At 39.0% G+C, this 21,471-nt stretch overlaps 2 protein-coding genes across 3 annotated transcripts in view; both read right to left on the reverse strand.

Moving 5' to 3' along the window:
• MGAM2 (maltase-glucoamylase 2 (putative)) overlaps positions 1-10,486 on the reverse strand; it is a gene marked incomplete at its 3' end in the record, with an annotated part of 72,843 nt that extends 62,357 nt beyond the window's left edge. Inside the window, 3 exon segments of the mRNA XM_011359544.1 lie at positions 2,257-2,336; positions 6,443-6,545; positions 10,443-10,486. Of these exon segments, the coding sequence (XP_011357846.1) occupies positions 2,257-2,336; positions 6,443-6,545 (183 nt within the window).
• Positions 10,487-16,423: 5,937 nt separating this feature from the next.
• The window catches only part of LOC105291597 (maltase-glucoamylase, intestinal), a 78,675-nt gene continuing 73,627 nt past the window's right edge, over positions 16,424-21,471 (reverse strand). For both annotated transcript variants that reach the window (XM_011359467.2, XM_023530263.1), the window contains 4 exons: positions 21,262-21,350; positions 19,890-19,939; positions 19,129-19,299; positions 16,424-17,378 (listed from right to left, as the gene is read on the reverse strand). In XM_011359467.2, coding sequence (XP_011357769.1) covers positions 17,301-17,378; positions 19,129-19,299; positions 19,890-19,939; positions 21,262-21,350 — 388 coding nt within the window. In that variant the 3' untranslated portion in view covers positions 16,424-17,300. The remainder of the gene's footprint in view (positions 17,379-19,128; positions 19,300-19,889; positions 19,940-21,261; positions 21,351-21,471) is intronic.

Raw genomic sequence — 21,471 nt, forward strand, 5'->3', positions numbered from 1 at the left:
ACTATTTGCCAATTGATGTGAACCTGTAATGTGAATCTTTAAATAGTAAAATATTAAATAATGAAAATTAGACAAGAAGAGATAGAAAACCTTGAAATTACCATTAGCCATGGAAAATCATAAGAAGTAGTCAAAAATCTTTCCCTAAAAAATGATATCCTACCCAGATAATTTGGAGAATAGAATACTCTCATATTATATATCTGTATCTTTTCAGGACATAGAAAAATGTGGAAAGTTTCCTGACTTATTTTATTAAACTAGAATAATTCCGGTAATAAATTAGATGAGGAAAGTAAATAAACAATTAAGCAGAAATATTTAGCAAGCCAATTTCATATTTAAAAAAAAACATGATGTATAAAATTTTAATTAAATGCTAGATCTGAATTCATTAGCGCATTAAAAAATTTATTCATAATAGTCAAGTTAAGGATTATCAAGAGAAAGCTAGAATGGTTCAAAATTAAGAAATCTTTTAATGTAATTCACAACATTGACAAAAGAAAACCATACGACCATCTCGATAGAAGCAAACTATTTGAAAAATATAATCATGTGGTCGATTTAAATGTCCTAAATTTAAAAAGCAAGTTATAAAATAATATATATTGCATAATCAAATTTGTGTTAAAACAAAAAATATATAAATATATGTGCAAAACATAAATATATGTGCAAAATATATAAATATATGCAAAAGCATAGAAAGATCAAGAGAAGAGCATACACCAAGCTCTTGACTTGATTCTGGGGCAGGAATTGGAGGTAGAGAGGAAGCATTATAAATAAGGACTTTCCCATTTTATTCTATGCATAACCAAACTGTCCGAATCTTTCTTATTAAAGGAATGTATCCCGTATAGATTTTGTGATTGAAAAAAAAAAGAATATGACACGATACTATTCATTTGGAAAAGATGGAGTACTGACAAGTATGATAGATGCAACATCTGACGAACTGCTCTGAAAAACCACTACAGGTATATAACTAAATCGATATTTGATGCCTATTATAAACAAAGCAAACACATTATAAAATCTTCTTAAATGTATTTAATTATCCTGCCTCATCCTCTTCAGATAATAAAAAGGCTGGAGGGGATCAGTGCAGTAAGAGTTTGGGGGTTCTGGAAAACCTCTGGACAGCTGCTTTTCCTAAGTCAGAAGCAGACATTAAATATTTCTGCTGCCTCTGAAACTGAGGTCAGTAAAGTCCAAGAGGTTAGTTTCATTGTCATAAATTGTTCCAAAGTCTACAGACCTCTATAAAAGTCAGTAAGACAAGGAATCCAGTACATTCAGGTGAACACAATTATATTTGCATGTTATCTGCCCTAAGATCCCTATTTTAGTTTTAAGCCCTTATATATTTCCATATATTTCCTTCTTTCTCCATTTTCAATTTTATCACAATAACATAGACGAGCACCAGTAAGAAAATAAAATGGATTGTATCTATAATAGAAACTACATATATAAAATATCTAGGAAAAAACTTCATAATGCATATGTAATAAAATATATATTAAGAAAAACATAACTCACTTGAGAAACATATTTATGTATATATGAAGAAGTTAAATGGACTTTCTCTATTTTTAATATAGGAAGATTTAAAATTATTGAGATGTCAATATTGCCTAAATGTGACCTAACATTTAATGCAGTGCTTATGAACATCCTAACAGGATGTTATGGGATATAGAATATAAAATATGGAGTAAAGAAATAAAATCTAAACATATACAACCTTTATGATAAAGTTGTTAATCAAAACTAAGCAGGATTCAAATGGTTGATATTCTTGTGGGAGCTACTCAGGCAGAAAAATCTACGTTCTTTGGGCAATCTTGCCAGTCACGTGATTCCAGAAGGCTCTTGTTACAAATCACTTGAGTTCACCAAGTGACTCGGTCATCCACAGGGGCTTGATGGCTCTTCTCAAAGAGTACATAGTCCAGCCCACAAACATTTAGCTTTTCCGTGGCCACCCTTGGACTGACATTCATGACACATTTAAACGTCCTGGGAACTCTCCCTCCACTTGGACTTGACTCCGTGGGCCAAGACTCTTCCCTCACCTACTTCCCTCACTTCCTTAGTGTTGTTCATATCGATAAGGCAAGGGAGAAAACATTCCCAACAAATCAGAGGCCCATAATCCACTCCACAGCTACCCTCTCTCCACTTCACATACTCATTTCTTTTAAATAAAACCCAGAGGGCCAATGACAGGGAACTCATTTCTCTGACCTCTGCCACCGTCTGGCCCGGAGCACAGTCTATCCTTTCTGATTCAGGGATCTCTGGACATTCGGGAATAAATGACGTTTCTGCATAGGAAATAAAGAACAAAATTAAAAATTCTGTAGTGTGACCACAGTTCCAGGAAGGAAGTAGGCGAAGTGACAGACTTTCAGCCAGCTCTCCAGGCAATGATCCCTAGTAGCTGGCATCTACATGTGCATACAAATTTTAACACTTCTCCAGCTGTTAAGCGCGACTGTTTTGTGTTTGATTCATTTATATTGAGATATAATTCACAATTTATGTACCATAAAATTCACCCTTTAAAGTGTACAATGCAATGGGTTGTTTGGTATTTTACAAAATTATACAACCAATCACCACTATTTAATTCCAGACATTTTCATCACTCCAAAAAGAAGACACATACCCTTTTACGATCATTTCCTTCCCCTCCTCTCCCAGTCCCTAGCAAATGCTAACCTATTTTCTGTCTCTATGAGTTTGCCTATTCTGAATGTTTCATATAAAGGAAATCATAAAAATACGTGACCTTTGGTGTCTGGCTTCTTGCTCTTGGCATAATGTTTTCAAGGTTCATCCACGTTGCAGCATGAAATGATACTTCGGTTCTTTTAATAGCTGAATCAGATTCCATTGTATGGATACAACACTTTTTAAAATCTATTCTTCAAATGATACACATTTGGGTTGTTTCTACTTTTTTCCTATTATACAGAATTCTGCTATGAACAATTGTGTACAAGTTTTCACATGGACATGTGTTTTAAATTCTCTTGGTAACATAGCTGGAAGTGGAATTGCTAAATAATACAGTTAACTCTAACTTTTTGAGTAACTGCCAAACTCTTTTCCCACTAGCAATATATAAGGGTTCCAATTTCTCCACATCCTCGCCAACACATGTGCTTGTCTGCCTTTTTTATTACAGACATTTTAGTGGATGTGAAGGGTATTTCATTTTGACTTGCATTTCTCACATAACTGATGATGCTGAATATCTTTTCATGGCTTATCTGCCATTTGTAGATCTTCTACGAAGAAATGTCTGTTCCGAATCTTTGTTCATTTTAAAACTGAATTCTTTTTCTTTTTTGGTTTGAATTGTAAGATTTCCTTATATATTGTGGATACTGACCATTATCAGATTTAGCATTTACAAATATGTTCTCCCCATTCAGTAAATTACCTTTTTACTACCTTGACAGTGTCCTTTGAAATACAAAGTTTTTTTAAAATTTTATTTTGACATCCAATTTGCCTATTTTTTCTTTGGTTGCTATGTTTTGGGTGTCATATCTAAGAAATTGTTGCCTAATCTAAGGTCACGAACATTTATACCTGTGTTTTCTTCCTAGAGTTTTATAGTTTGGGCTCTTATATTTCAATCTTTGATCTATTTTGAGTTAATTTTCATATATGATGTCAGTTAGGGATCCAACATTATTCCTTTTCATGTGAATATCCAGTTGTTCCAGAATTTGTTTTTTGTCTTCTTTTGGTCGTAGTGGGGGGGTATTTTTATTATATTATTAAAATTATTATTATTATTATTATTTTGCTTTTTTTCACTTACTTTCAACAATTTATGATGGTAAACTGGGAAGATATTATTGTATTCATTTGAAATAAAGACCTTCACTCAACATTGGCTATTCTTACTTTAGCCTTTATCACATTTGTGATACCCCCACCCAATATAACAGCATCAGAAGTAGGATCTGGTTCAGTGGGCTCCATGAGCCATCTAAAACCCAAACTCCATCTGAAGTTTGAGGCAACACTCACTGTGGGCATCATAGGTGCCCTTCAATACCTTTGTTTTTATTTTAAAAAGACCTCGAAACATCTCTACCACCTTTATGACTCTACACTTGTTTGTATATGTATTTAAATAAAAAATTTGTTTTAAAATTGGATTAAAGACTGAAACATATGACCATTACAACTGTAAAACTCATAGGAAAAAAATAGGGAAAGTGCTTCATGAGATTTGTCTTAGCTATTATTTCATGGATATGACACCAAAAGCAGAGACAACAAAAGCAAAAATAGACAACTGGGACTACATGAAACTAAAAAGCTCCTGTCCACCAAAGGAAACCATCAGCAGAACGAAAAGGCAGCCTAAGAAATGGGAACAAATATTTGCAAAACACATATCTGAAAAAAGGCTAATTTTTCTAAAACATATAAGGAATTCCTACAACTCAATAGCAAAAACAAAACAAAACAAAAACAAAAATGAATAATCTGATTAAAATGGGTTAAAAACTTGGACAGACATTTCTTCAAAGAAGACATCCAAATGGCTAATAGGTATATGAAAAGATGCTCAACGTCACTAATTATCAGGGAACTTCAACTTAAAACCACAGTGAGAGTTCACCTCACATCTGTTAGGATGGCTATGAGAAAGAAAACAAAAGATAACAAATGTGGGTGAGGATGTGGAGAAATTAGAACCCTTGTATACTGAGGTGGGAAGGATGCAAATTGGTGTAGCCACTGTGGAAAACAGTTTGGAGGTTCCTCAAAGAATAAAAAATAGAAGTACCATACAATCCAGCAATCCTATTTATGCGTATTTACCCAAAAGAATTGAAATCAAGATATTGAAGAAATATTAGCATTCCCAAGTCATTGTAGCACTATTCGCAATAACCAAGATGTGAAAACAAGCTAAGTGTCCACTGATGGATGAATGGGTAAAGAAAATGTGGTATATACATGGGATATCATTATTACATGGAATGGAATATTATCCCGCTTAAAAATAAATCTGGTCATTTGCGACGACATGGATAAATTTTGCAGACATTATGCTAAGTGAAATAAGCCACACGCAGAAAAGTAAATACCACATGATTCCATCTATATGATTTATCTAAAGTAGTCAAACTCACAGAAGCAAAAAATAGAGTGATAGTTGCCAGAGGCTGGAGGGAGGGAGAAATGGGGTATTGCTAATCAACATGTATAAAATTTCAGTTATGCAAGATGAAAAAATTCTACAGATCCGATGCATAAAATTGTGCCTATAAATAAAAATACTGTATTATACACTGAAAAATCTGTTAAGACAGTAGATTTCATGGTAGCTGTTACCACAATAAAAATTAAATACAAACTCCTTTTCAACTCATAGAAACATAGCTTCAAAATATCTGAAGGTAAGTCCACTATGACAAACAGTTAAAAGTGGAACTATTCTGCATTAATTCGAGTGTGGTGAATGCAGGTGTGAAGATCTAGTTTTATGTTAAATAAAAGAAACCACTTATTCATATACACTACATGGTCATCTCATGGGACTTGTCATGCAAAAAAAAAAAAAAAAGTTTTCTAGGAAAAAAAGTAGTCATAGGCCCAAAATGGTTTATGTCAATGGTTTTCAAATCACCTTTCAAAGTCATCATTATTCCTGAAAAGTGCCTTACTGTTTACTGTGAAAAATGGTGAAGAGATTGAGCAGGCAAGGTCTGCTGCCAGTACAATTTCTTTTTACTGCATGCTTAATCTACATTCATAAAGTCAGCTTTATAAATGCAGATTTATCAAGCAGGATAAACCTCGAATGCCATCGTAATTGATAATAGATTTTTGTATTACACATATTATTTTCTTATTTAGAGTATAATGCGTGCATGGAGAAGGCATTCCATTTGATGCTTCTGTGAGAGAACTGTTTCGAAGGTATCTATGAAGAAGTCATAACCTTTCCAATCAGAATATGGCTTAGAGGCTAATTATAATTGATATATTTAGGTCAAGTGTATCATCAGCCCTCAGCTTCCCTATAACCTAATTTCTGTTTTCATGATGTAATGGGATTGAGAACTGTTACCTCAACTGTTCTTTCTCCTTGAAGGCTCTATTGCTTCATGACTCTGGGTTGAAAAACAGGCCTCTGGTGAGCCTAATTGTGCATCTTTTCAGCATTGCATCAAATGATACTTGGGAGACCTTGAAGATCACTAGCATTCAAGGTTTAGTTACAGAAGAAGAACGTATCATTTGGAGATTCACTTAAATTAGATGTGGGTGTGGATTGTGAATAATGCAACGTGGTGGCGTGCTGAAGAGTGAAGGCATAAAATGATCTCTGGCATCCGGAGGGAACTGCTTTCACCAATCCTTCCAACCCGGCAGCCACAAGCATCTCCCTTACCAGGTTTCTCCAACACCAGAATCAGCAAGAGGATATCTAGGACCAATACAATTACGAAGTAGGTGATCAGAAGGACTTCGAATATACTGAGCTTCCTCGCCATCTAGATGGACACAGATAACAGGGTTAAAGGAAACCACAAAGCTCCATCAATCTAAAAGAATACATAAGCATCATGATTAGAATGGGAACTCCTTTTCGAGATGACTTGATTATTAGCATTCCTCTTTACACGATCCAGAGAATATTTGTTTCCACTCATCACGGTGTCTCTAGTTAACTCTAGCCTGTGCAACAAACACCTCTTGGGCTCGTGCCTTTTTCGTCTACAGAGGGATTGAGTATTGTCCAAGGAAAAAATATACCAGAGAATTGGAGGGAGAGAGGGAGAAGAGAAACAGAGTACAAGAGAAAAATGGATGGGAGGTCGAGATGGCTCAGCAAGCCCTTTCAGGTGCCACTTTGACCCTCATACCCAGTCTGGGCCGTAGAGAGGAGGGTACACTGGGGAGGGAAAAAGTAACAAAACCTGAATTCACGTCTTCTCATTCTGATCCCCAGGCCATGAGGCTGAAGTGTTTAACTGTTCAGAGGCCACTAACTCTTTTCCAAGTCTGATAACAGAAATGAACCTGATCCTGAATTCTGACATGAAGCTTGCTTGCGTGTTCACAGCATATGAACTCATATAAATTTGGTGGCTCACGGGAGCCCTAAAGATCATGCATAGACCCAAGTTTTTTTAAAAATATTTGGTGTATGGAGGGTATACAGAGTTGGGAATCAAAGTACTTCGATTTGTGTCTCGAGATTCATATTAATGGACAGTATTTTAACTATTTGAATGTGTGTTACTTCATCTACAAAATAAGGTCAGATTCTGGAGGTATTCTCATTCATCTCCTCTAATTATAATAAATGTAGCATTATATGCCATTCTTCAACTACAGCGATTCACGTCACCGCTCATTCCCGTCATCCCACATGTTGGCTATACTTTGAAATTTATCACCTCCAGAATTATCTCCCTTCTCAACTCTTAACCCCTACTTGCTATTTACTGACATGAGCAAAAAAAAAAGAGGGGGCGGTTCTATAGAAAGTAACTTCACAGCGTGATCTGATCATAAATGCCTAGCTGGGCACGTCATGCTGGGTAAACACGCCCCAAGCACATAACGTTTTAGTAAAAGGCTTCTCTTTGCCATAAGCAAGCCCTGTCCGTTGTTTCTATGCATCTAGGTTAACACACCCTTCAAATAACCCATAACCACCAAAGAGAGCACATCATCTCCTTAGCTCTCTTGTAATCTACCACCCACCTTGCTTTCTCCCACCTTCGTGGAATCTTCCTGAGGTTCCCTCCTTAAGTTCAAATGCATAAAAGCAGCTGCAAAACTGTTATTCGCTGAGCTTTTGAAATCTTGCTCCCCAGCATAGGTCAGCAGTTTGGCTCAGATAAACTCATAAACGTTCTCTAAAGGTTTGGACGCTGTTCAGAAGCTCGTGCCCTTTCGCTTTCACATTACACAGTTCCTTATTCTTTGATCACACTGAGGCTCCTGTTCTCGTTTCTTTTCTTTTAATCTCTTAGTTTCTCCTGGCTTTTTTTTTCTCTGACAGAGGCCTCAATATCTCTTATTGCTCTCATCTTCCTTGCTCCCTTATCGGCTTCTGCTACCTCAATCTATCCGATGATCTAAACATCGGCCTTCCAGGTGGATGCTCTTGGCCCACTGTAGGAGCCAGTGGGTTCACCTCCACCCAGATACACTGGGCCTGGAAGCTGACGGACAATCTTGCGAGCTCCTCTCATTTTTCACTGCAGAAATTTGAAACGTGATCCTTCTTTTCAAGCCCCAACTTGGTCATCTCCACTCTTACTCTCTGTCAGTATCATTTCCGACATCATAGACAAAACAACTATTTTGCAGAAACTATTGTACCTCCCTGCTTCTCAGCCCAGGCTTTTCTATAAAAATGTTCCTTGTCTAGGTAAATTCTTATCTTTTTCTTTCTCAATAGAAGAGTTTTTCCTTCTCTTTTCCAAGCATAATCCTTGTATCTATTCTCCAGTACTCACAGCCTTTGACTCTCTCAAAATCTTATTCCACCAATCATCCCTCTTCTTCCTTGTATTATGAAGCTCTCCCTCTGGATTTGCTCTTTCCTCCTATAAATACATCCCGTCACCCTAAATTCTCTTGATGACTCTGCGCTCTTCTCTAAACACCACTATAACTTCCTTCTCCCTTGCATAGCTAACTCTCCCAAAAGTTACTGTCGCCCTATCTGCGTTACCTTCCTCATCTATGACTGGCGCGGCTTCCGTTTCTTGCATTCCGCTGAAACTGCTCTGGCTAAGTAAGGTCACCAGCGATTTAGCTGCTGAATACAATGGGCACTGTCTTAACCACCGAGCGCGTCAACTACTCCTCCCTCTGTAAAATTCTTCACCTTTGGATTCTTTGATATCATTCCATCCTGGTGGTTTTCACCTCCTTTTCCGGCTCCCCTTCAATTCTCTCTGTGGCCCTCTGTTTCATGAGATGTCGACTTGCCCTGCATTTTCCTGATAGGCCCCCTTCCCACTCTCCTTGAGCAATCTCTGCCATTCACGTGACTACACATAACAACTGAGGACAATCCAACCTGGATTTCTAGCTCGGAGATTTAGATTCATATAGTCAGTTGCTTACTGGATGTCTCATTTGGATGTTCCACAGACTTAACCAAATTCAACATCCTTACACGTGAAATCAACTCTCCCCATACCCGAGTTCCAACTTCTGCCAATGCTGCCAAATTGGCTGCTCCTCAAATAATTCATACCTTGAGGAACAGAATCACAATTTCTTTAAAAACCTAGGTGACTTTTTTGAGTCCCCTCTTTCTTTTAGTTCTCACAGCCCGTTGCCAGTTCAGTCAGAGTACTTTCCCCAATATCTTTCGAATCTGCTCCTTCCTCTCCAGCTGTGCTGGAAATACTTTCATCGGGCCATCGGTTCTGCCCTGACCTGTGACCACAGCCTCCCCACGGGCTCCCTGCCTCCACTCTTTCTGTTCCTGATGTCTATTAAACGCACTGTAGCTGAACTGATCTTTCTACAGCATGAGCAGGCAGTGAAAGAAGTTTGAGAGGCTCACTCTATAGGCTCGCAACACCTAATTTAGTTTCCTGTACAGACAGTCCATGACTCACTACCATGGCAAACACATCGTCCATCAGTTAGCCTCCTTCTCCGAGTGTTGTTTTTCTCCATGAGGAGACTTTCCTTTCTGGCCTCTACAAACCAGAAGCGGGAAGCAGGCTCCTTAATCCTCCTGGGGGAGCAGGTTCAGCACCTGAGGCTCAGGAAGGTCAGGACGCTCTGAGGACAATCCCAGGCATTTTTCTGCCATTGGAACTATTATAATCCAGGAAGAAGGCAGGAATAGGGATTCCTAACAGTAGAAATTCTTCTGCACTTAGAAACCTTCCCTGATCAAAGGCACTTTTCTGTATCAAACACAATTTTAGAATAATTCGAATCCAGATTATTATTAATAGCCTTAATAATCATACAGCCATTTCCCTCTCTGCCCCAAAAGATGCATTCACTTTCCTTTTAATCCTTGCTACTTTCGGCTAGCTACCAGAATGTTCTCATCTGGCCATTTATTCCTTGGTTTCTCGCAGTGAGAGAGAAACATCACACAGTCGACCTTCCCATTTGTCCTACCCCCTCTCAAACACACACACACACACACACACGTGCGCACACACGCACCCCCCTACACATACACACACACAGTCACACACTTCTCCTCTCCAGTGAGCCTGCGACTCTACACACTGCCTCATCCCCACTCCAAATAGTCGATGTAAAGGGAAAAAAATATCAGGTCCAGAAGAAAAGTATAGGTTGTCCAGATCACTTAGCAGAGGGGACAGTGACATGCACAAGAAGAAAGGGGCACTACTTGTTCAGAGCACACCTGCAGTGGGGAAAGCACCCACCTCATAGCTGTATCTTCTTCACTGCTTCTATCCCTCAGCTGTTCTTACGGAGCACTGAGCAAAGGTGACTGGGCCAATGCAGCCGGCTTCTGGCAGGACTGATTTATTGCTCTGTAAAGTTCATGGCAATTGGAGAAGCATATTTTCTGATAGACCATAAAAGGAGCGCTTTCTTTCCCTGTGACATGAAGGAAGCTTCATTTGTTAATAAAAGGGAAGGCGGAGCTTTATTCTAATAGTTATGCCTCTGCGTTCCCGTTTATATCCAATTACTTTGCTTGTCACATAATATTATACTTGCTTATCTGTGTACGCAGCTGAAAGAGCTCAGAGCTAAGGTCTTCCCCATCTTCTTCACTGTGTATCGCCTGTGCTTCACGCTCTGCACAACATCCATAAGTATTTTTAAATATACAGCTATTCCTTGAAAAGTGAGCCAAAGAATGAATAGCTCTTGGCTGATCGCACCGTGCCTTTCACCGTTTTTGCCTCCCGTAGGTCTCTTGGTGCAACTCAGCTCTTCATTAATTCAGGTAAGTCTTCCCACCAATCGTTTTAAATAAGAAAGTACCATTAAAGCAGAAATTATAGAATCTTAAAGTAAGAAGATACCTTCACTGGAAATTTGTCACGCTCTGACTGATCGGCATCTTTTAAAAAGCCTTCTAATACTTAAGGAAATTCCCACTTGGAGAATTCTGCCTCCCCAAGGAAGAGGCTAGACATTCTCTTTCACAGTCTCCCTTTCAGCCAAGGTCAAGGCAAGCAGCCTGTGCTCAGCCTGTGATCCAGAAGAAAGCGGAAAAAAAGGTGGAAGTGCCATGTGGAATCCAGGATGGCGAAGAAACGTCATTTTAGAGGCAGTAGGGACGGGAGACCTCTCGGCACCCTGTGCTCAGTCTTGGCTTTGCAGGCTGGCAGACATGTGCCAAGGGCAGTGGTGGTGGGACCTCCCACAGAATAACTGAGCTGTCGTCCCTAGTTCCAAGTACGAACTTGACTCTCTAGCCCTCTCGCAGTTTCAATGAGTCACTAATAGCACTGATTCGTTTCTTCTTAAGTTAGCTAAGAAAAAATGTGGGTTTTAAAAAACTGAAATGCCATGCACATACCATGATTCACCCTTGTAAAGTGTACAATTCCATGGCTTTTAGTGTATTCACGAAGTTGTGCAGCCATTGTCACGATCTAATTTCGGAACATTTTCATCATCCCCAAAGGAAGATATATTCGTTAGTGGTCACTTCCCTTTCTCCTCGCCTCCATCCTTGAAACTGCTAAAGACTTCCTGTCTTGATGGATTTGCCTATTCTGAACATGTCACATAAATGGCCATTGTGTCTGGCTTCTTCCACTTGGCATATTTAAAAGTTCATCCATGTCGTTGCAGGTATCAGGCACCTGCAGATGTCAGTACTCTTATTCCTTTTTGTGGCTGGATGACATTCATTACATTGATATATCACATCATGTTTATCCACTCGTCGGTTGATATATATTTGGGTAGCTTCTACTATGGGGCTATTATGCACAATGCTGCTATGAATATGCATGCACAAAGCTTTTGTGTGGACACATAGCTTCATTCTCTTGGGGATATACCTCGGAGTGGAATTTCTTGATCGTATGTAACTTTATCATTAAGTTTTTGAAGAACTGGAGAACTGTTTTCCAACTGATGGCGACATTTTACATTCCCGTAGGCAATATATGAAGGTATATAGTATATATAGGATAATATATATATATATATGTGTGTGTGTGTGTGTGTGTGTGTGTATACACACAGACACACATATGTATGCGTATGTATATATATACACATATATGTGTATGTGTGTGTATATATATGTACACATACACACACACATATATACATAGCAATATATGCCAGCATGCCATCTTTTGATGGCACCTATGATCCATAAGTAATATAGTACCCATAGTAGTGCATATTTGCTCGGTGTGTGGCAAGTATGCAGAGAGATAAAGGGGAGGAGATGGGAGGGGATGGAAGGGGCATGGAGGAGAGGGGAGGGGAGGGGAGAGAGAGGGAGAGACTTGCTTTCTGCCTTTATGACCTCCTAGAATGACACATCCACCTTATCTTTTGCTCTAGTACAAGAGAGCCTTTGTTAGGGGAAAATGTACCTGGATCTCATTTCAAATTAGGACATCTTGGCAAAAGATCAAGATAGGAGATTTATTATTACATAAGCTCTTTCTATTATTTCTGTAATACTTCACTGTTAACTCCTCATATTCTGTGTTCATTTGTGACATCATTCACATGATAATGCTGACTGAGGAGCCCAGCTATAACCTGATTCTTAAAGTACAGAAAATAGCTAACTTTGCCATTCCTTCTTGCTAATTAGCAACTGAAAGATATTGGGTCACATCCTTGTGTTGATCAATGAAAAAGTAACAGAGGTATTCTGAAGGGAAGAGATAAGCATATGACCCTGTATCTTCTAGTGGTTTATTAGTAAGAAGACATGGTGGAGTTAGCTTTCGGCAGAACACATAACGTGGTCAAAGCAAGCAGATGGCTGGAATCATAGGGTCAGAAGACAACAATATGTATGACCCTTAGCTTTCAGAGCACCACCCTCCAAGGCCAGACAGAAAACTCTCAATGACATTGCTGCAATGACAAGAAGGAAATGGTGACACCCGGACCATATCTGCTAAGGCCAACACGACCTTGTTTTTGTAGGTACCTATGATAATTAATGTTATAAAATGATGCTTTTCATAAGAAAATGAATAAATATCTTTCTCAAGATATGAAAGGGTTTCGATTGTTATTTTTTCAGTTTGGCACATGTACAAAGAGATAAAATGAAATTACATGACCTGGAGAAGGAAGAGTAAGGCAAGAAGAACCCAACCTTTCCCCTAATAGCTGGCCAGGGCTGATAAGTGTAGGTCTACTTTGCAGGGGCTGCTATGAGGCAGCCACAAAGAGATATGTCCCCGTGAGCAGTGATTCACCAATTGTGCTCTGGGAGGGCCTGTGACCTTTCAGGGGGTTTGTGAGGTAAAATTATTTTCATATTTGCTTTTCTTACTCTCTTTCATGAGCATACAGTGGAGTTTCCAGAAGCTATGTAACATGTGCTATCACAAAAGACTGAAAGTGGAAGCAGACGTGAGAATTCAGTTTTTCTATTAAGTCAGATTTCAAAGAGATTTGCAAAAATGTAAAGTAGTGCATATCTTCTGACTGATTTGTTTTGGAAAACATACATATTTTAATTTTTAATAAGATAAATGTCAGTAGTTATAACACCATAAACAAAGCTCTTAGAATCCTCAAAAAGTTTTAAGAGTGCAAAGCGGTCCTGGGACCAGAACATTGGAAAATTGCTGATCCGGTGTATTAATTTTCAAACTTTTTACATATATATATAATTTATGTAAAGTATATGGTGATATATATATTCCATTTGAATAATTTTAAGTATATATATGCTATATATTAAGCATATATGTATGTGTGTGTATCTATCCATCTGTCTGTCTATCTATCTATCTATCTATCTATCTATCTATCTATCTATCTGTCTATCTATCTATCTATCTATCACCTTTATTCGAATAGGATTGTTCCAGTATATAAACAAGTGAATGACTGAAGCCCAGGTGGGGAGCTCAGAACCCACCAAGCCACCTTCTCCCCACTCCTAGAGAGCAAGGAGGGGCCTTGAGGCTCTGCACAGCTCTACAGTTTAGAAATCAGTTTTAGTCAGACACCAGCATTTTGCAGACGAGGAAACGTGATTCCAGAGAAACGAAAAGATTTAACCAGATCTCCTGACCTAAAGATTGCTTCTGAGTTTTTCTCACCCAAACAAAAGCAGCACAGAATGCCCCAACCGGTGGACCCAACATGCGTGATGGGATAAGACCTTATGCTTAGAGATGGACAGCTCTGCTCCAGACAGAGGAACTAAGGGGGTCACCCAGACAATCCCTCCACTGACCCCCCCTTTCCCAGGGTTGCTAAAAATCTTTCTAATTCTAGACTAAACATCTGCATATCTGTATGGAACTGGCTGCTTGAAAGCCAAAAGGTTTAATGAATTCGAGAGATATATGACAAACCGAGGAACTCTTGCAACTGTTGCAGCTCCATAGTGACCGAGTTGATAAACTGAAATCTGGGACACGGACATGCTTAGTCCAAAGGTCCTTGAACTAGAGTCCCCAGACCTCCAATGCGCATAACTTAGGAAATCTGTGAACGTATATGGGAAAAATCCATCTTTTTTCATTAATTTCTAACTGGAACTTACTTAGATTATGAATGTAGACAACAGAGCACAGTAGTTTTAATAGTACACGTGAGTTTTTAGAAAACAGAATCACAGATATTTTCATGTCACATATGAAACTGTACATATCTCAAAATAGTTTATGCTGATCATCACAATGAAATTATGACATTATCATCCTCACTTGCTAGATCACATTATTTAATGTGATAGTTTTTAAAAATACCTCAGAAAAACACACTTTAAGTATAAATGAACTAAATTCTCCAATCAAAGAACATAAAGTGGCTGAATGAATAAAAAACAAGACCCATCTATATGCTGTCTGCCAAAGACTCGCTTTAGATATAAGGACATCCACAGAATGAAAGCAAAGGGATATTCCAGGCATACGAAACCAAAAGAAAACGGCAGTAGCTATGTTCACATCAGACAAAACAGACTTTTAAACAAAGACTATATAATAAGAGACAAAGAAGGGTGTTAGTCATGATGAAGGGGTAATCCAACAAGAAGACATAACATTTATAAATATTTCTGCACCCAACATAGAAGCGCCTAAATATAAAGCAAATATTAACAGACTTAAGGGAAGAAATAGACAGAAGTATGATAATAGCAGGGGACTGTAATACCCCACTTACATTAATAGATCATCAGACCGAAAATCAATAAGAAAACATCGGCCCTAAATGACACATTAGACCAGATAGATCTAACAGATGTTTACAGAACACTCCATCTAAAAGCAACAGAATACACATTCTTCACTGCATATGAGACATTTTCAAAGATCATATGTTATAGCCACAAAACAAGTCTTAATAAATCTGAGAGGACTGATATCATATCATGCATCTTTTCCAGCCGCAATGGTATGAAACTGGAAATTAATTACATGAAGAAAACTAGAAAATTCACAAACATGTGGAGATTTAATAATGTGCTACTGAACAACCAATGAGTTGAAGAAGAAATCAAGAGAGAAATAAAAAAATACAAATGAAAATGGAAATGGAACACATCGAAATGTATGGGATGCAGCAAAAGTGGTTCTTAGAGTGACGTTCAAGAAAAGTCTCGAATAAATAGCCTAACTTTACACCTCAAGTAACTAGAAAGAGAAGAACTAAATCAAGCCTTCATCCACGAGCCCCTTATTTTGATAATCAGAACATCATGCCAATTTAACAGTATTATTTTCTGTAGACTTATGCAGGTACTGACACATGAGGATGCAAGTAGAATATGGCTTCCTGGTGTTAAAAAAAGTCATAGAGAGGTAAACACATTCATTTCGAACACACTCGTTGTCAAGTAATACTAAAAGTTAAAATCCCTGTTGAACATTAATATATAATTTCTTTACTGCAAATTTTAACCATCTCGTGTTTTAACCAATAGGGTTGCAGATTCTGTTCTGTCAGAGTTGATCTTTTAACCAAATATAGTAACTGCTATGAAGATGAAAACAATAACAATCTGAGCACACTCTTACGAACCTGAATCTAATGAAAACCAATGCCAAAGGTGTAAGGAAAAGGGTGGATATTCAGAAGGCTGATCATTCCATCGGTGGATCAGACAGCAGGAACTCTGATGCCAAAGAGAACGAGATCAATTTACAAGCGTTTGCTGAACAGGAAGAGGCCTTAATCTGAAGTGAGATCACCCATGGTCAAAATATCACAAAATTCAAAATCTCTTGTAAATCTGCTTGTTTTATTTTGCTCTGGCATGGAAGTTGCATGCGTGTGTGTGTGAATTGTGGTTACGTACATTAGGCACACAGTAGAGAAATAAGATTTACACATTTCAAAGCACACCACTGCAAAAATAAGGTTTTTTGTTTTTTTTACATTCAAACTCCTTCCTTCAGCTCTGCCTGCTTAAATCCCATCCTCGCCTCTACTTCCATATGCTAAGAACTTCCCCTAACCCCACTTCTTGCTTTTAAGTGAGTTGGTTCTTCCTTTCTCCTCCCCATGAAGCTAGTCTTCCTAATTTTTTTTTAATTAAATTTATTGGGGTGACATTGGTTAATGTCATGATCCTTACTGTCATCTTCTATCTCCTCTCGTCTTTCCTGCTTACCTTTCCCTCTGTTTGCCTCTTCTACCCCGTTTATCATGCTCTCAGCATTCTGTTCCCCTCTCCCTATTACCAACTAGCAGGTGTTCTTTCTGGATACTTTCTTGGGGTGCTAGCTCAGGACCTGGAACTGTCCTAGAAAGCTCTTCCTTGTGTATTTAGCAGGAAAGTGAGGCCTGTTCCCTGATCACACACATGTACACATGCAGACACACACTTCATCACGGACCCAGCTCACCTTCAGTAAATGTTCTATGATAAACAACTGATAACGTACTAATCACATACAGACATTAAGGTAACCCACTGACTTTCCACACCTCCCTACTGCCTATCCCAGAGAGCTGAGACACAGACAAAACACACAACGTAATTAATAAAATATTTTACCCACACTGGGCATGAACCAATTAGCAACACACAATAATTTTATAAGCACGAAGTAGAAGTAGTTTCAAAGACATTCATAGGATCTTGTTCTTAAAATTCACAGAGTGCTTCTCCATGTCAAGGAAATGAAATTATGTAGGCTGATGTTTCTGTTGGTCACATCAATACTTAACACCTGTTGGGAACCAAAAGAAAAGCATTGGGCATCTGGCGATTGACATTTCCTGCACTCAAATAAAGCAGACACACGCCGACTGTCTACATGACGCTCTGATACTTTCACAATCCGTTACCTCGCATCTAGGCCGCTCTGAAATTTTCAGGAAGGGAGGATGTTTCTTAATTACATGGTGCACAAAGATTATTTAGTGAGAGAGGAAATACAAGCCCCCAAATAATGCGATATACAACCACCACATAGACACACCCCCAGAGACAAAGTGGAGAAAATATCCCCGTTTCCACTCGCTTGGAGTACTGACTTCCTTCAGAGCCCCCTTTTACTTCCTCCTTCTGTGAGTCCCTCGCAGAGCCCCGATATTTGCTGGTAGTGGTCCAATAGCCCAGCTTTTTTCCTAGGGAAACACTTTCCATAAAATTTCACCGCAGGTACACTCCACAAGTTGGTCAGCAAGAAAACTGGGTGAAGTCATTTATGAGTTCTTGGTAAAGTTTGGGAAGTTGGTTAAAACCACCAATACGAGGAAACAACGAATACAAACCTGAAGGAAAACTTTTGTTTCAGGCCTCGTGATCAGGAGGAGGATGAAAGAAAAGTAGTTTAGGAAAAAGCAAGAAGTAATAAGCCCACAGGGAAAGATCCCTCTTACCACAGGGAGATGTTAGGACTCTACACTACATTAATTCCAAGGTGTAGAGTTTTCACATATTTCACCTTCGTGAATCTAAACATGTCTTCCAATCAACAGGCTTAGAATTACCAGGGCCAAGCAGCACTCATGACGACTATTATCTGTGCGAACATGAACTTCATTGCTATTACTGGTATTATGAATGGATGAACTTAAGGATTACTTTACAAGGGTATGTGAGTCCTGGCTGATGGTAAGATAATGACTGTGCTAGGATGAAAACTTGTATAAACATGCAAGTGGCTCAGGAGAAAATCTTATAGACAATCGTGGAAAAACTTTTTAAAATTCTGTATTACCAACACCTAGGGTAGTACACAGGAAATGCCTTAATCCATACTGTCATGTAGTTTCTTTTTAAATAATAATAAATAAAATAATAAAAGATTTAAATAATAAAATAATTAAAATACTTAAATAATAACAGAAAAATATATGATACAAATTGGTTAAGGCATTTTTAATATCTCTTCACATCAGAGTCTACTTCTTCTAAGTTACTCTGATGCAAAATCATCAACGCCCGTGCATCTCTTCCACCAACATTTGCCCGTGTATTATCACTTAACATACTAAAATGAGAAAAATCTATGTCTAAAGAAGTTTTCTAAAACTTCATATAAGTTCAAAATAGAATTTTCAGTGATAGGAAAGCATTGGATCATACTTTATCCTTTTTTCTTTCATTATGGCACATGAAATAATGGGATTGGTTTTTAACTGATGGTATATTACAGTTGACAAAATATGGCAGTTCAAGCTTTTTGGGAAGTAGCTCTCTGAAGCACAGGTGAGGGAGCGAAGACAAGGTCTTCATGAGTTTGCAGACAAGAGCACATGCATGGCAAGTACGGATCCAGACCCGCACCCCCAGATGCTGATAAAGCCAGCTTTCCCTTTGTCATCACGCTGTCTGTCACTCACTTACTGAAATAGAGGGATTCATGAAGGGCTTTGCAGGAGAGGGTGTCGTTTGTAAGGGAAGCAGGCAGGCGTTGCACAGTGCAACTCAGGGTTGGGAAATATCATCCAGACTTTTCGCTGGTCACAAACCTGTGTTGTAGAGTTGTGGGTGAAGTTGGGTGTTATAACCATGCTGCTCACAGAGACGCTGACACTGGAAATGGGGACGCTGTCCACTCCCCAGATCTCAATGTAGCCCAGTTTCAGAGGGTTTGTATCGTTGATGTATTTGTTGAAAATTACACGACTCTCCATCGTATTCTGTTAAATTAGAGATAAAAGAAACAGGGGGAGGGGAGAAAATTTGTTCAAATATTTCCCCACCTCCTCTTGGACACAAATGTAGATCATGAAGGAAGACACCTTCAGAGCCACCATCTTGTGTCCTTGAACAGTGGACGCCATGATTTCGGCACTCTCTCTTTGGTCACCAGCTATCATCCAAACGTGCATTGGCTAAAGAAGCACCTGCAAGATCTCTAGAACTGCCCTGAACTGAAAAGAGGCAAAAGTCTCAGTGATCAGGAACCTTACATTCTATCTGTGGGGAGGTCACAAACATGCAGACCATTCCGAGGCAACACAGGAACAAGTGCTGGATAACATCGAAATTGTCTGTCCATCTTGGTAAGCTGGAATTAGTTACTGATGAAACCTGAGTGTGTTTAATCGCAGAAAACTTTCTGGGAGCATACTAAATCTCTATCTGAAGTGCTGAGGAAGGGCAGGATGCAAATTAGCAAGGGGAACGATAAACGAATTCTAGGTGGTACTTTATGCCTATGACATCCAGCATCCTAATAAGCCCATAGAACTTTATAGTCTCCATTCATAGTATCGGTCACACTCACCTGGCTGGCAGAAAAGTGGGCCAGGTAATAGAGTCCATTTTCATAGGTATCTGCAAATAAACAACAAGGTAAACACAGTCTGGAGTTATGTTCTGGAATTCTAATTGTCTACTTGTCTTGGTTGAGAAAAAAGGGATTATTTTTGTTTCTTATTTTATTTTATTTTATTTTATTTACAGATTACCATTTGGGGATTCCTCTTTTGGAGATTAGGCAGTCCCCATTTCAACCTCGGTTTCCACGAGATGTTTGAACTGAGTGTGTGCAGACACATCTGCCTGACAGTCACTTCACATAATGAAGTCCCCTAACACCACCCTTAGCCACTTCTCTTCCTCATGGTCTACCACCCTCAGCAACTTCCTGGTCACCTTGAAATTTCCAGATTCCATGTGCTAGAGGCACACGTGTGAGCACATACCTGCACATAGGCACACGTCACAAACACCAAGGGTAGTGTCTTGGTCAATTTGTTTTCAGAGATACCAGGAAATTTCTTAAATCCACTCTCCAGAGAACAAAGAAAGCCAAAGAAAAGCCTTCTTTGTCCTTTTATCCTTAATCTGTGTCAAAGTCCAGGGAAAAGAGGAAGCGTAGCACATCGGTTCCGGTGGACTCATGAGCCTTGTTTCAGGTATCCCCCTTCCCGCCCGCCCCCCCACCCTTTGGCTTTATTACTCTTCCCTGCTGGTTTGTCTCTTTCTAATTTGCTTACCGCTCACTCTATAGGAGGGCCTCAGCTGAACTCTACAAACTGTAGCTACCAGCAAAATGTAGCTATTAAACTAGAATTAATTAAAATCAAATAAAATTAAAAGTTCACTTCCTCAGATGTACTTGTCATATTTCAGGTGTTCAATAGCCACCCAATGGCTACTGTATCGGCAACAGAGATACAGGACAATTCCATCACTGCAGAAGGTTCCACTGGACAGCACTGGCCTGGAAATAGCTAATGATACTTGAGCCATCCTCCTGAGAGTTCACCAGTTCCGGTCAACTCCTAATGGAAAAGTCTCCCAAAGACATAGCACAGCTGATATAGGCACTGTCTGTCTTACTGAGACAATAAACCATGTAATTCGGGAATGTGCCCTTGAACATAAACCATACTTGGTTAAAAAGAAACTTTCCCTATGGTTTCCATACTGCTATCTTTCATCGTGGATTAGGATAATGCTGAGAGATTCAGACCATTTACATTAGGCCTTGAGTATAAAGTACACTATGCATTATTTCCTTCAAAGTAACAACTGACTATATTTTAAAAACGCAAAATTGCTTTGACATGGAAAAGGAAAGAACAGGCCTATAAGAGATCCAGGAACCTAGTCCGAAGTATCGATATGAATCCGAGGCAACTCTTACTCACCAATGCTTTGCCCATCATCCCAGAAGAGCCAACCTGCAGCAGTCCCCTCATCGTCCAAGGCCACCTTGAAGCCTAGGAATTTCTGGCGGCTGTGGCGGGGTGGGGGAGAGGCATCAGCTAAAAACCGAGCCGCAGCCACAAACCGAGATTTTTCATAGAAACGTAAAGGAAGTCCTACATGCTGCAAAGACCGAGTCCTAGGATTCAAGA

Source organism: Pteropus vampyrus, unplaced genomic scaffold (assembly GCF_000151845.1).
Source record: "Pteropus vampyrus isolate Shadow unplaced genomic scaffold, Pvam_2.0 Scaffold48, whole genome shotgun sequence".
NCBI lineage: Eukaryota > Metazoa > Chordata > Mammalia > Chiroptera > Pteropodidae > Pteropus > Pteropus vampyrus.